The following is a 15,624-nucleotide window of genomic DNA, read 5'->3' as shown; positions in this document are numbered from 1 at the left end:
CAAACATTAAAAACAAATTACCAGGAAAATTAAGTTATGAAGTAAATGGTAAGATTCCAGTGTAAATCTTCACATTTTTAACTGTAATTTTATTTTAATAAAAATATTTATGAAAGAATGATTGAGTCAGAAATGAACATTTGTGCACAGATAGGACTTGCCATATTTTTTCAGTTTTCATCTTCAAAGATTCTAATTTATTATTATTTGAAATAAGTGAAATAAGCCTGTTAGCCAAGAGACAGCAACATTCAGGAATGCCGCTGCCCAATGCTGTGAATCGCACTTCCAGATTAAAAAATGGTTTGAAATAATTTGTTATAAATACCAATTACCACTTTTCATAGTTCAAGTCAGCAAAGGTTTTGTGGCCAACAGTTAATACATGCAACCCTCCTATCACAAATAATTTACTTAATTCTCCCAGTAATTTCTCAGGGATTTTTTTTCAAAAAATGAGAAAACTAGAGGGTGGGATAAGTCAAAGAGGTTAAATGGTTTCCTAAGGTGAGGTAAACAGTGATGATGATTTGTTGATTTCTGACCCAGTTTTAGGGGGATCTGCTGTGTTTATCTGCCCGGTCAGGGAATTTTTGTTCCTTCTTCGGGGAAGCACACCAGGACTGAATTTCAGGGAACAACCTCACTCCTACTGTCAGTCCAAACAAACCATGTGGTATGGGTAGTGGACCCCTCATTGGCTCTAAGGAGAGTCATGTGACCTAAGTCTGTTTAATTATTGCACTCTATTCTCCAGGCCATGATGATCCTAGTTCAGCAGTGGCCTTGGGTGACTTAAGACAGGCTCTGGTTTCTGGTAATTTTGTTGGAAATATGAGTAAAAGTAACTTCAGTATAGGAGCTACTGGTGGCCTTCTTGTTACTTTAGGAGAGTGTGCCCACGCTGGTATATTACAGCCAGTAGAGAGAAAATGATTGGAGAGGAAGAAAGACAATTCTTTATGACATCACTGGAGCCCTTTGATGTAGTCATGCTTGAAGTCATTAACACCTTGTAGTGTGTGAGTCCTGATAGTGTTGTTGTTGTTATTTACTTTTATTTTTTGTAGTGCAAGTGCCTGACTTAAGCTTTGATGGCTTAGGCATCCATTTCAAAAAGACACCCACTTCAAAGACAGCTATCATGAATAAACCAATTGACAGCCACATGGCTAGATAGGGAGCCAGGTCACCTCCCCACACTGACACTCCTTTGATTTAGAAAGTTTGCTTGATTTCAATAACTGGCCATTTAGACCACTTGTCTTTTCCTGATCTTATGTTTTAAATTCACCAGTAAAGAGTGAGCCCATGAAACCCCAGACACCCACCCTCAACCCCTAGAAAAACAGAACCCAGACTTGTGAGTGTGCTTTCTCTATAAGTGATCTCCCTGTGTGGCCCCAAATGCATTGTGTGATTTTCAGGTCTTATAAGTAATAAACATCTATTTTTTTCCCAAATTACCTGATGGTTGTTGCTTACGGGCATCTTGAAATCATAATAAGAACCACAAGTGCTGGTCCTACCACAATATTGGTTATTGATAAGCTGAGATCAACACGAAACACAGCTTGACTTTTTGTTCATATGCAACAATAAATTTCTTTATGGGCTTCAATTTGAGTTAACTTTCTGTCATTTTTCTACTGAAGGAGTTCCACGTAATACTACGGTTGCAAGACTCCCAAGTCCAGTGCTACTTCTAGCACATTCTGGGTGCTTCTTGCTATTGACAATAATGATATAATATGGTTCAATTTTAGGAGAGTCTAATGGATACATATATATTTGTGTGTGTGCGTGTGTGTGTGTGTGTGTATACACAATAGTTATTTCTACTGATGTAATCATCAACATAGGTCTATTTAAGGCAAAAATGCTCACTATACCTGAACTTCTATTTGCTTTGCCTAAAGCCAAATCCATTTGCTATTATTTTGAGTTCATTTTAACTATTAAACTATTAACTCAGTGAGTACTGATCAACTACTAAAAGAGATTATATAGCTTCATTTTGATGACTTAATTGCAACAAAGCAGGGAAGCTTTTGTACAGCACACCTTATAAAAATTTAAGAGGAAGAGCTGCTGATAAAAAGGAATGTAGTTAGAAACATCTGGTAATATTATAATCTGATATATTAATTCAATTGCTTAACACATACTCATGAACACCTGCTCTTCACAGAAGGATAAAAATATGAAAAAACTCAACCATTTTCTCTGGGTTTGGTTTTTTTTTTAATGAATTTTTGCCTTCTTTTACAGACAGAACAGTTAAATCTAATCTTCAGTCTGTTACCTAAGGCATCATTTTATGCTTTTTCATGCTAATTTTACTCAATGCCTTCCTTCTACAGAGTGTAAGTGATTAAAAAAAAAGAAAAGAAAAGAAAAGAAAAACTCTGGGAGACATTAGTCTTCCAAATGACATTCAGGACCCTTCGGTTTGGAAGAGGCAGGGGTCATTATGTATTTCTGTGTTAAGCATGGGTTAGCATTAAGCATTTTGTTCCAGTGCAAACAACATGGTTAGGAAGAAACATTCCTTGATCTGGGGCCATGGCATTCTTCAAAGTGTGATTTTCAATAGTAAAAATAAATTGAACTCCCTTGAGAACAGTATTTTCTGCAACAAGATTTAAACTTTTTCTTTGTGGAACCCAAATATGTGTACATTTGGCCTTACACTGCACAGAGACCCTGTGATTATTTATAACCAGTATATACATCTGCAGAAACAGAAATTCCAGCATGGAAATGTGGCCCACATGCCAATGACAGCAGGCCCACAAAGCGTCAAAGTCCATCATCCCTTCTGGAGTTTCATTTCACACATCTATGTTTAGTTATCTAACGTACGGTTTAAGCATTTGGGCTTTTGGCCATATTGGAAATTTTTCATTTAATTTTAGATTACCTTCAATGTAAAAATTACGTGAAGTGCATATAAAAACTAAACATTAGCATATGTCAACTTTGTGTAAAGTTTACTTGTTTAACACCTACTTAAAAATAGTTTCTCAATAGCAGAAAATTTATTTATATTATTATTTATGTATATTGTGGATGCATCTTATTCTTAGCATTTTATAACAAATATAAGCAATATGGAAGTGCTTTTTTCAGATAATTGGAATTGAATCTGTAGGTCAATTTAACTAATGCTTGTGCACATTTGAGGAACCAATCAAAACAAAAGTAGCAGAAAAAATTATAATGTAATACACTGATTTTCTATCTTATTCTACCATATTTATGTTAAGTATACTTAGTAATATAAGCATATTACAATGTACTATCATAATATAGTAATAATTAGTAATTGTAATAATTATATCCTACTAATATAGTACTTATTTTCTTACATGTTTATTAATCAAAATGTATTAACTCGTTGACTGGAAGTTAAAAACTCTGCTCTCTAGAAGAGCATCTTGGTACGAGATCTCAGGTAAGTCATTTAACCTCAAAATTTTGGTTTGCTTTTTACAAAATAATAATGTACATTTTGAAAGTCACATAATGAATGAAAGTTAATTTTCTTGCAGATCCGTACCAGTCATCATATTGAAATTAAACAATACTTTCTTAAATTGTACTTTGTTAGATTTTATTTGCAGTTACCTTATAAATAAAGAAGATGCAAAAAAAAAAAGTTTCTGAAAAACTCCTAGTCAAACATCCAATATTGTGAACAGCAAAACCAAATGTAAAAATTGATTTTCATCTTTGGAAAAAAATAATTAAAACTCTTAGTTATTAGCCAACTGAGGTCTAACTCAACAATTTCTTAGTCCTACAAATAAAGATTTCAAAATCATTATCCTTTTGACAATGAAATAATAGTTAACACAATAAAACACTTTTCTCTAGTCTTTGTTCACATAGAGCTGAAGCAGTAAACAAAAGGACTCTCAAGTTCATTTTCTTACAGGAGTTTTTGGGCTAAGAAATGAAATCCATGATGAATGGATAAAGAAGATGTGAGATATATATATATATACACATGTATATATATATATACACACACACACACACACACACACACACACACAATGGAGTATTACTTGACAATCGAAAAGAATGAAATCTTGCCATTTGCAACTACGTGGATGGAACTGGAGGGTATTATGCTAAGTGTAATTAGTCAGCCAGAGAAAGACAAATATCATATGACTTAACTCATTTGAGGACTTTTAGACACAGAACAGATGAACATAAGGGAAGCAAAAGTAATATAAAAACAGAAGGGGGGACAAAACATAAGAGACTGTTAAATATGGAGAACAGGGGCGCCTGGGTGGCTCAGTCGGTTACGCATCCGGCTTCAGCTCAGGTCATGATCTCGCGGTCTGTGGGTTCGAGCCCCGCATCAGGCTCTGTGCTGACAGCTCAGAGCCTGGAGCCTGTTTCAGATTCTGTGTCTCCCTCTTCCTCTGACCCTCCCCTGTTCATGCTCTCTCTCTCAGTCTCAAAAATAAATAAATGTTAAATATGGAGAACAGAGAGTTATTGAAGGGGGTGTGGGAGGCGGGCTGGGCTAAATGGGTAAGGGGCATTAAGGGATCTACTCCTGAAATCATTGTTGCATTATATGCTAACTAACTTGGATGTAAATTAAAAAAAAAGAAGAAAGAAAAAAAAAAAAGAAATGAAATCGATGATTAAAAAAATCACATCAGGGCTGACATGGAGGCTTATAATCCATATCAAAGGAAGTTGTAGAAAAAACCAAAATTGCTATTTTACTTACTTATCTATCTATTTATTTATTTTAAACAGTTTTTTAGGTCTTCTTAATGTTTATTTATTCATTTTGAGAGAGAGAGAGAGCACCCGTGTGAGTAGAGGAGGGGCAGAGAGAGAGAGAATCCTAAGCAGGCTCCATGTTCAGTGTGGAGCCTGACGAGGGGCTTGATTCCATGACCCTGGGATTGTGACCTGAGCTGAAATCAAGAGTCAGATACTCAACTGAGTCACCCAGGTGCCCCTATGTGCTGTCGTGATTATGGAATTCATCGCTAGTGTTTCCATAAGACAGCACTAAATAAACTTGCAAATGCTAAGACATATCATCTTAATTTCCATTAGAATCAAAATCAGTTCTTCTAGGATTATAGAGTTTTACAATAATCTGTCACAAATTTTTCTCTTTGAGTCTTTTACTGCCTTTAGGTCATCAGAGGGTGATGGATGGAAGTGTCATATGCAGGCTGAGGCACGGACCATCTGCAGTGTGGTGTGAACAGTGGAGAGAGGGGCAAAGTTTGGTCTCTGAAGTGTCTCACTGGTTTCACGAAAGCTATTTGTTTCTTCTGTGTCACAGGCTAACCATTTTTAGAGGTCTTGTTGGCTTTGTTATAACACTGTGCCTTATTTTCGGTGAAGTTCAGATTTCAGAAGGGAACTGTCAAGCTGCCCGGGCAAGAAATCTGCAAGGAGTTACTCTTTGCATAATGATAAGGAGAAATCCCATCTTTGTGGCTCTGGGGACTGAAGGGTGTCAGGAGTAACTAGGTTCAGGGGGGTGGGCCTGGCAATGCCGACACACACTGTTGATCACTAGTTTCCATTAACAACCTTACCTTCATGGCAGTGACAGGGATGATGACAACAACAAAGGCAAAGTGCTTGACCAAGAAAATGAACAAAAACCACCCCCCCCAAAAAAAAATTTCATCTGTAAGTTCCCAACTAGTAACATGCAGAATAAAATTAATGATAATAGTTTACTTTTATACTTAATTCATGCATTTTATTTTCATTTCGAGGACTAGTTCCAGAATAAATACAAAGGTTAAAAGACTTTTTAGTCTATTTTTATGATAACCATACTTATTAATGACTCTAAGCTTGCTAGAGCTGTTTCTGTTACTTATGAACTGCCTGCATATTAATATGCAATTAATTTCTTCTTAATAGTTGGTTAATTGTACTTTATTTTCCTCTCTATGGAATATCTAGGCAATGCACAATAACATCAGTAATAACACACCAGTTTTCTCGGTGAAGATATTTCAGTCCAGGTGAGAATTGGTCTTGGTAGTAAAGAGAAAGCCGAAGGGCCTATTCAGGGACTGTGATGCCACATATAACTGAAAACTCCCAGCAAGTAAATCGTCAGAAACTTATTTTGTCAATTCATTTCTCCAGAGTCAAAAACATAAATTTCTTAAGAACTTCCAGGCAACGTAGAACTATCTTTCTGATCAATTATTAGACTAATAAATTTTGCTATCAACATTGATTAAAACAAATTTTTTTCATGTTTATTTATTTTTGAGAGAGAGAAAGACAGAGTGCAAGTGGGGGAGATACAGACAGAGGGGAAGACACAGAATCCAAAGCAGGCTCCAGGCTCTGAGCTGTCAGCACAGAGCCTGATGAGGGACTCGAACTCACGGATTGTGAGATCATGACCTAAGCCAGAGTTGGATGCTCAACTGACTGAGACACCAGTCATCCCTGATTTTTTTGTTTTTTAGATAAAAGGCCAAATTTTGTATTTCTATAAGTGGAAAAATTCATCAGTAGGGTAAATTAGAATAAGATAAGGGTCTAATGGATTAAAGAGTCTCTGTAGTTTTAAAGATTTAGGAAAAGTTATGGGTCGTTTTACAGAACTTCTAGAAATAAAGCCAAAAAGACAAACTTAAAGATATGGGATTTCTTGTTCAAGAAATATGCATTCAGTCACTAGGTAAATTTAAGATAAAACAAATGACATTTAAGAAAGTGTTTTATGTACACATACACATAACCAGACACCGAAGTTTTAAAAAATTCTATCTCTAATTGAACCACTAGTGATTCAAGACAGAAAGGAAAGCAGGCATATAAACATGGGACCTAAATAGTCCTTGTTGTGGATACCTACAAAAGGTGACCCATTGACAATTAGAAACCAGCTTCCCTACAGTGTGGGGCAGACTGACCTTTTTTGGCAAGGCTATCATTGGGCTCATACTTCTCAATCAGTACTTGGACTTGCTCTTGCTTTAAAGGTGGGTAAAGTATTTCATTTAGCCGAGGATCTCGCTGCTTCAGGTTGATAAAATCCATCATCTGATCAACCGTAAGGTATGGTTTGCTTTTGGCACCACTAAAAGCAATTAAAAACCAAGAAATTAGAAAATTTGTCTACAGAGTTTCATTCATATATTTGCATTTAGCTACAGGGAAATAAAACCCTGCCATACCTGGAAAGAGCAAGCTATCTTAAAATCCTATCTTGCCCTAAAAACGTGCTGCTCTGTCACAATTGCTGTATTCTATGGGATGCAAGTATGTTTTGCAATCACTGCCACTAAATCGCAATGGCCTTGAACCATACTGGATTCATAAGAAAATTCTGTTGCTTTTTCATTATAATTTAAGCTTAAGAGTTTTCTCCTTCTAAAGGGATTTTAAGGCAATTTTTAAAAAATAAAACATATTGCAAGTATGTTTTGCAATCACTGCCACTAAATCACAATGGCCTTGAACCATACTGGATTCATAAGAAAATTCACAGAAGGAAAACATTGCATCTTGTGCTTAAGGATGCACCACTTTCAACTGAACATAGAGGTATGGGTGTTTTGGTTTTTTTTATTATGATGCTAAATGTATGGTTTAGTCATCAAATTCCCATATCCCATTTAATTGTTTAGAGATGTATGTATTACTCATTACTAACAAAAAAAAAGGTAAACAATCTGGGTACATTTTTCTTGTCAAAAGTTTTGTTTCAGCAAAAGTCTATAAATCTTCAACATAGTACGATTCAAACTCCCTTTTCAATCCTGTTGACAAACCCACAGCAAGTTCAATGGTGCAAATATTGCTGATGTTCAATAAACAGTTAATGGCAATAAACATCACAAAGTGAGTATATCCTGCATCATTCTTAGCGCTGTTCGCTTGTCTTCCACATAAAAAAAATCCTTATTTTGTCAATCAATTTGGGATTGATTTTCTATTGTCATGCAGATTTCAGTATACTAGGAAAGGTGAATTGCTGCTGCTCTGCATTTGCCCTGGTGTTTTGGTTTGTTTCTTTTATTTATTTTTTTCATTTATTTTTTTTAAAGGAATGCCTATGAATTTTCTAAAATAGAAGCAAATGATTTTCAGCTGGGGCAGTTCTTAGCAATCCAAAGTTCTCATTTCACTAATGTGATTCAGAGACGTGACCTGACCGGTTCCCAGGTCAGAGTTCTTTCTGCACCATGGATATACCTCCACTGAGCCAAGATGCTGTGTTCTAGCCATAATCTTCAAACCAAACAGAGCCCCAGATGATTTGTAAACTAAGAACGCCCAGCAACAAATCACAGCAACCTTTCACTCATTAGAAGCAGGGGTTGCACATGAGGGGTAGAAATGTTGGTGGTCTCCCAACAAATTACACACAAGAGCTGTTATCGTACACGGTGCATAAAGAGTTCTTCCATATCCCTCTATTGCTCAAAATCCTGCCCGAGCCACCCCGAGCACCTCTGCAAGCTGAGAAAAAGTGGGTTAAAAGAACGTGTTCTCTTACAATTCAGAAAAGATGTTATCAATTTCAGGTCGAGGGCAAAGGTTGTTCAGGAAAACTCTGTACACTTCTGGAGTGAAATCTTCTTGAGGTATTGAATCATTCTGGGAAATAAAGCAACATGGTCAGTAGAATGTCTTATTCTTTCTCTATCTTCCCCCCTCCCTGTTTTCTTGTCTCTCTTTTCCTTCCTGTTTCTCTCGGAGGTCAGGGTGAACATTCAGAAAACATCATGAGGTTAGCTGTAGAGTTCATTTGGACACTGGCTTTGAGGTATCAAAAGTCTAACTTTCTGTTGCTTTTTCATTATAATTTAAGCTTAAGAATTTTCTCCTTCTACAGGGATTTTAAGGCAATTTTTAAAGTACATTTACAAGTAAGTTAGACTTAGCACAAACAGGGTCTGTTTAGCAGATTTTCCTTTTAGGCATTTTTTTTCTTTTTTACTTTTAATCTTTTTAAAAAACTGTCATGAAGTATACATATCATAAAATTGGTCATTTTCACCATTTTTAACTGTTCAGTGGCATAAAGAGAAGTCACATTGTTTATGTGCTGTTTAGCAGATGTTTGAATGAATTCTTTTTTTTGAGGAGCAAAGAAACTCGAGACAGACATTTTCTTTTTTTTTTTTAAAGTTTTTTTTTTTTTTTAATTTATTTTTGAAGGAGAGAGAGAGACAGAGCATGAGAGGGGGAGGAGCAGAGAGAGAGGGAAACACAGAATCTGAAGCAGGCTCCAGGCTCTGAGCTGTCAGCACAGAGCCTGACGTGGGGCTCAAACCCACGAACTGTGAGATCATGACCTGAGCCGAAGTCAGTCAACCAACTGAGCCACCAGGTGCCCCAAGACAGACATTTTCAAAATGAAAACATAAATTCCAATTTTGTATCTTTTTTTTTTTTTTTTCAAACAATGTTCCTTCTGGCTTAAGTAATCTGATAAGTTGTAAAACAGTTTTTGTAAGTAGGACAGCACCAGTCATTATTTCTCACAGACTTTTCTTGGTCCTACTGTTTGGGAACCAAGTCATTGAGATAAAAAGTCATTTCTATGACTTATTTTTCTGTTTAGTCGGGCTGCCATGGAAACCGGAAGCATGTATTCAAGCCTTTGTTAACAGGAAGGACATTCTTCATGCTGCTTTCCTATTTCAGCTATGTGTTTGTATAATTATTTTTATTTTCAAACCCTTAAACCAAAAACACCCCTTCCTTTTACCATATGCATATGTTTTGAAATGTACTTTTATTGAAATACCTAAAATTGTTGTCTGAAATTGTACACTGCTTGGTAACAGATAAGAGACCTTAGCTCACTACTTGGCAGACAGCAGGAGTCTCATATTTGTGGAATGAATGAATAAAATAATATTTCCTTTAGTAAATCCACTTATGGAACAGGAACAAAATCTATTTTGCAAAACAGAACTTTGATATGACCAAACAACACATACAGCATTACACATAGCAAGGTCCATTAAGCAGCAATGATCCAAACCTCTTATTTTTTTTCTCCTTTCTTGCGTTAGTTTAAAAGCTCTTCCTCCTGGACTGGGTTTTGTCTTCCCTTCTGTGCTACCATTATGTTTCACTGGTGTCATATTTCAACACTCTTTAACTGTATTGTGCTCCCGGCTGTATGGTTCGATTTCTTTCTAACCTGAAGAACTACACAAGCTAGGACCTGTGTGTTGTTTGTTAACTGCTGTGATTGCAGTGTGTAACATATAGTAAGTGCACAATAAATATTTACTAAGTAAATAAATGTAATTTATGAGAAAGGTGGAAGTTGATAGAATAGAATTCCCGTAGGATAATCAGATTCAACTGAAGTCATTTATATAAGATTCCATACACATAATTTCAGAACACAATATGCTTTCCTAAAACTCTGACCATTGTTTATTTGCCAGCTATGAATTAGAACTTTCTATTAAAGAGAAAATATTAATGAGATAATCTCAATAAACACAATATTATTTTCATTGCCAGTTAGATGTTAGCACATAGGGAAAAAAAAACCCCATTCAATACAGCTGATTTTCTTTGTCTCATTTTTCTTTGCCCAACTTGACTGATGAGGATATCCTAAAGTCTTTGGTGTCAGTATAGGAAAATGGGAGAAGAAATAATTTGGAAACATGAGTTAAAATGAGCATCTATGAAAGCTAAACTGAAAGAATATAGGGGAGTTATTTTTGGAAAAGCTATGGACAAGTCTTACTTCCTTACATCTTAAACAGGGCTGAAATTCACAAATCTCATTCACATATTTTCTTTTCCTGGATCTCACAATTTGGTAAAGTGGATGTAACAGATTCATTTTGTCCTATCTGAGCAGGAGGAAGCTCTCGGCCTAACATTCTAAAGATCATTCCCACTATTCAAATACTCTTCTGCAGTCTTGCTGGACCACACTAGCTAGAGATGCTGCATTCTTTTTTTGTTTTCACAATCCACATTTATATATCTTCATTATAGCATCTATCATGCAGTTTTCCCCATATTTTTTATATGTTTGATTTTCTACTAGACTGAGTTTTTGAGTGGAGTGACTATCTCTTATTTAACTCCTTTGTGTCCTAAGCACACTGCCAGGCATTTAATAGCCACCTAATTAATGTTTGCTGGTGAACCCAGGATATGGGACCTGACCTTAGGTCTCCTGCCTTGTAGTCCAAGACTTGGCCCTTCACATCATGCTTCCAATACAAAACAGATCATCACTGATTATCTTTGTTATTGTTATAAGAAATTTCTGGAGGGAGGGGCATCTGGGTGGCTCAGTCAGTTAAGCTCCTGACTTCGGCTCAGGTCAAGATCTTGTAGTTTGTGAGTTTGAGCCCTGCGTGGGGGTCTGTGCGGACAGCTCAGAGCCTGGAGCCTGCTTCAGATTCTGTGTCTCCCTCTCTCTCTGCCCCTCCCCTTCTCATGCCACCTTAAAAAAAAAGAAAGAAAAAGAAATTTCTGGAAGGAAAACTAAGAAGGGTAATGTAGTCTGAATCAGGCCCACTTTTTCCAGAAAAGTATTGCAAACTTTAAAAATGAAGTTGCTTCAATTCCATGCTTGTATCCAAAGAATCTCAAAAGGGAAATTAAAAAAAAAAAAACCTCAATAGTAGTACTGGTAGCATTTGCATTTCCAGATTCCTTAGACATAGTTATCACATATTCACATACCAAATTAAAAACAGGAAAAGGAAAAAAAAAAACCATATACATATGCATGTGAAAAAATACTCAGAGGATAATAAGAACTAATATATATTGAGCACTTACTGTGTGCCATGCATACAGAACTTAAAAATTTTTTTAAATTTTTTAAATTTATTTTTGAGAGAGAGAGAGAGAGAGAGCAAGTGGAGGAGGGACAGAGAGAGAGGGAGACAAAGGATTGAAGCAGGCTCCAGGCTCTGAGCTGTCAGCACAGAGTCTGATGTAGGGCTCGAACTCACAAACCAGGAGATCATGACCCAAGCCGAAGTCAGATGTTTAACCAACTGAGCCACCCAGGCACCCCCATGCACACAGAGCTTTACTTGTATGTTTTCATTTGATCCCGTGTCAACTCTATATGGTTGGCATGGCTAGTGACCCTTTTCAGATACAAACACTAGGGACATGGCAGGTTACAAAACTTGTCTAAGGTCCCAAGTGTGTGTGTGTGTGTGTGTGTGTGTGTGTGTGTAGGTGCTATGGCTTTGAACCCAGGTCACTTGATTCCATAAGACACACTGTAATCCAGCAAACTAAATGTTCACATCAATTTATTCTTAATATTTTTGTTCTAAAGTTATAAGGCAAAAGTTGAGTTGGCCATACAGTACATGAAATAATCACAAGTAAATTACTCATAATAAACCAAATTCTTAGTGTAATTTTAAGACAGAATTTTGAGACAGAGTCACAGCTACATAAATGATTATATTTTTTATTTATAGGCTGGGTATAAGTCATAGGAGAAAGACAACACATTACAGTCATCCTGGGAGAAGTATTTTTACATTTTATTTATTGTATTCTCCAGTAATATTTATAGTATTCTTTAAATCCAAAATAGTTACTGTTTGTCTTAGCATTATATGTAAGTTCATAACTATAGTCAACTTTATTATTTAAAACTAATACAGTTGATCCTTAAACAATGCAGGAGCTTGGGGTCCCGACCCTCCATCACATGGTCAAAAATCCATGTGTAAATTTGACTCCCTGGCAAATTTTACTAACAGCCTACTGTTGACTGGGAGCCTTCCTGATAACATTAGCAGTCGATCAACACAGATTTTGTGTATTATATATATTCTATCCTGTATTCTTACAATGACATAGCCTAGAGAAAGGAAAATATTACAAAGAAAATCACAAGGAAGAGAAAATACATTTATAGTACTGTACTGTATTTACTGAAAAAAAAATCCACATGTAAGTGGACCAGTGTGACTTAAATCTGTGTTGTTCAGGGATCAAGTATCCATTGATTTATTCCTATCTTGTTCATTACAGTGTCAGTGCTAGGGGCACCTGGGTGGGTCAGTTGGTTAAGCGTCCGACTTTGGCTCAGGTCATGATTTCGTGGGGTTCGTGAACTCGAGCCCTGCGTGGGGCTCTGTGCTGACAGCTCAGAGCCTGGAGCCTGCTTCGGATTCTGTGTCTCCCTCATTCTCTACCCCTCCTCCACTTGCACTCTGTCTCACTCTCTCTCAAAAATAAACATTAAAAATTGTTTTAAAAAAGTGACAGTGCTATGCAGTGACTATAATACAAATCCAAATGTCACTGAACTATTTTCAAGTTAATAAGTCTTCAGTCAAAGGGAATTTGGTTCAAGAAAACCACTTTGAGTTCTCAAAAAGTTTGTGGGTAAAGTGGTAATTTTCTGAATATGGAAAGGTGTTCAAAGGTCTCCCTGGAAAATATGTTTGGGTTATTAATAGAAAGACAGTAATTGCTTTGTCTCTCTTTTTAGATACAGTGCTACTTTTTAACAATTAAGGTAACTTTGGCAAGCAACTGTAGTCTCTAAAGGAGTACCCTCTAAAGGAATGTGTTATTCCAGTGGATCCAGTTGGCCAGGATACAACTTCAAGTGCATTAATTATTCCTAACAATGTGCACAAAGATAATGTTTAAAAAATCTCAACAGGATATCCACTGTGTTTCTGGTAAAGTACCTATTTACAGAACACAATTAAATCTAGTCTGAACAACCACTGGCTATGAAATGAGGCTCCCAGATATGCGGCCCTATTTATGGGCCTTTTCATTTATGTAGCCTTTTCTTCTGTGGGGTGTTTGAAACACCTCTTGTCAGTATATCCAGAATCGTTTTGCTAATTAGTGTATTTTTTTTCTAGAATCACTGTTCTGTAGATATGAAATTACAAGGCTTTAAAATATATCAGTTCATGGAAACATTTATTTCCCAGCTCTTAACCTGTCTTTGGATTTTAGATCTTTTTAAAGCATTCTAATTCTACAAGTCCCCCAAGTAAAGTATACTTTACTATACCATGAATAATGATCTTTTAAGACTTCATTATAGAGGCTGATTGTTTTTTTTTTTAATCTCCAATTTGTTTTCAGGAAATTGTCATAACATCTAATTTACTAAATATAAATATTTTTTTCATTTTTAACAAAACTCTTATTTGAATCTCATTTTCTTTTTGAAATGTCTCCAGCTGATATTGGTCTGAAAGCATGATCCTATAGTAGACATAGTGGATTGTAAAACTCAATTTATATTTATTGACTGAATTTTCAGTATCCAATTGTTTAGAAAATTGCAATTTACAGAGAATTGCTTGATGGATTTGATTTTCTATTCAGCTTCAATTTCTATTCTTTCTTTCCTTTAGCTAGACTTATAGTAAGTTAAAATTTTTGAGCATTATATTCACAAGATGTTATCCAGTAAAGGTAAAATCAGGAGTAATTGCAGAGGAAAAAAAATTTTCATGGTTTTCTAAATTCATCTTTCAAGGTTTTTTTTTGTTTTTTTGTTTTTTGGTTTTTTTTTTTTTTTTTTTTTTTTGTGCTTAAATGCAGAAGTCTTTGTCATTGTTATTCAGACCAGTAAATTCGTTCCAGCCTCAGGGTTTTAGCACATATCCTTTCCTTTTTCCTTTTTCTGGAATGATTCTCCCTTATTCACAATGGTAGCACTCCATTCCTTTTGCTCACAGCAACCCTCCAGCCTCCCCCCCATTTACATATATGTCAATCCACGTGTTTGAGGAGCACCCCCGGAAACTGTATGGTCCTTGGATCCTAGGACTATGTTTTGTTCACTAACACATTCTCAGGGCTTGAGGGCAGGTGGTATAAGAGCTCAAGAAATATTTGTTGAGCAATGATGGGACCTGAACTGACACATCTTTCCTACCCCAAAGCATCTAGGAAAGAGCAACAATGAGCAAATTCGATCATTTCAGTTTACATATTCAAGGTAAGGTTAGCATGTTTGGGGGAGCCTTTCCATGGCTCTGTCCAGGTTTGTAGCATCACCCACTTTTTCCACCTATAGCAGGAAACTCAGAGTGGGGGAGCACTCTTCTTTTTCTTTCTGTTACCTATTGAAGTTCTTAATGAACTGCATTTTCCTAAAAAGTATTGACAATAAGAATGGGCTGTTACATTTAATAATAGCACTCAATACTTTTTCATAACCTAACAAGTTTAGGAATGGTTTCTCAACTTCATTCAGTGCAAACTGAACATTTCCAGAGTGTTTCAAGAGGCTAGAAGGTTCTTCCTATAGTTTAAGTGTTATCCTTGGGAAAGAGCTTACTTGTTGCTTAGATACTAGGATAAAAATAATTTGCAATAGAAAGGCGAGTTCTGCATATAGCCTGAGAAAAAGATTTTATATAATAGACTGCTCTCCCAGAAATAATGGTAACAAATCATTTTAGAGCCAGTTATATAGGACTGCACTGAAATGAAGGCAAATTATTTTAGGTGGGCAACATACATTTAGTGCCTTGAATGTGTTGGGTCTCTTCTCTCCTCTATCTTACCACCTTATGAGCAAAGTAGGCAGTCTCCAGATTCATTCTGCACCCCTCCACGCAAAAACTGTGTGAGCACAGCCCA

At 36.1% G+C, this 15,624-nt stretch overlaps 1 protein-coding gene across 1 annotated transcript in view; it reads right to left on the bottom strand.

The window, feature by feature from the left end:
- PLCB1 (phospholipase C beta 1) overlaps window positions 1-15,624 on the bottom strand; it is a 697,918-nt gene that overhangs the window by 197,617 nt on the left and 484,677 nt on the right. Inside the window, exons 8-9 of the mRNA XM_042931600.1 lie at window positions 8,531-8,631; window positions 6,942-7,108 (exon numbers count right to left, since the gene is read on the bottom strand). Of these exons, the coding sequence (XP_042787534.1) occupies window positions 6,942-7,108; window positions 8,531-8,631 (268 nt within the window). The remainder of the gene's footprint in view (window positions 1-6,941; window positions 7,109-8,530; window positions 8,632-15,624) is intronic.

The sequence above is a fragment of the Panthera leo genome, chromosome A3 (genome assembly GCF_018350215.1).
Source record: "Panthera leo isolate Ple1 chromosome A3, P.leo_Ple1_pat1.1, whole genome shotgun sequence".
Lineage (NCBI taxonomy): Eukaryota > Metazoa > Chordata > Mammalia > Carnivora > Felidae > Panthera > Panthera leo.
The sequence above is the reverse complement of the archived record's forward strand: the minus strand, read 5'-3'. Positions and strand labels throughout refer to the sequence as shown.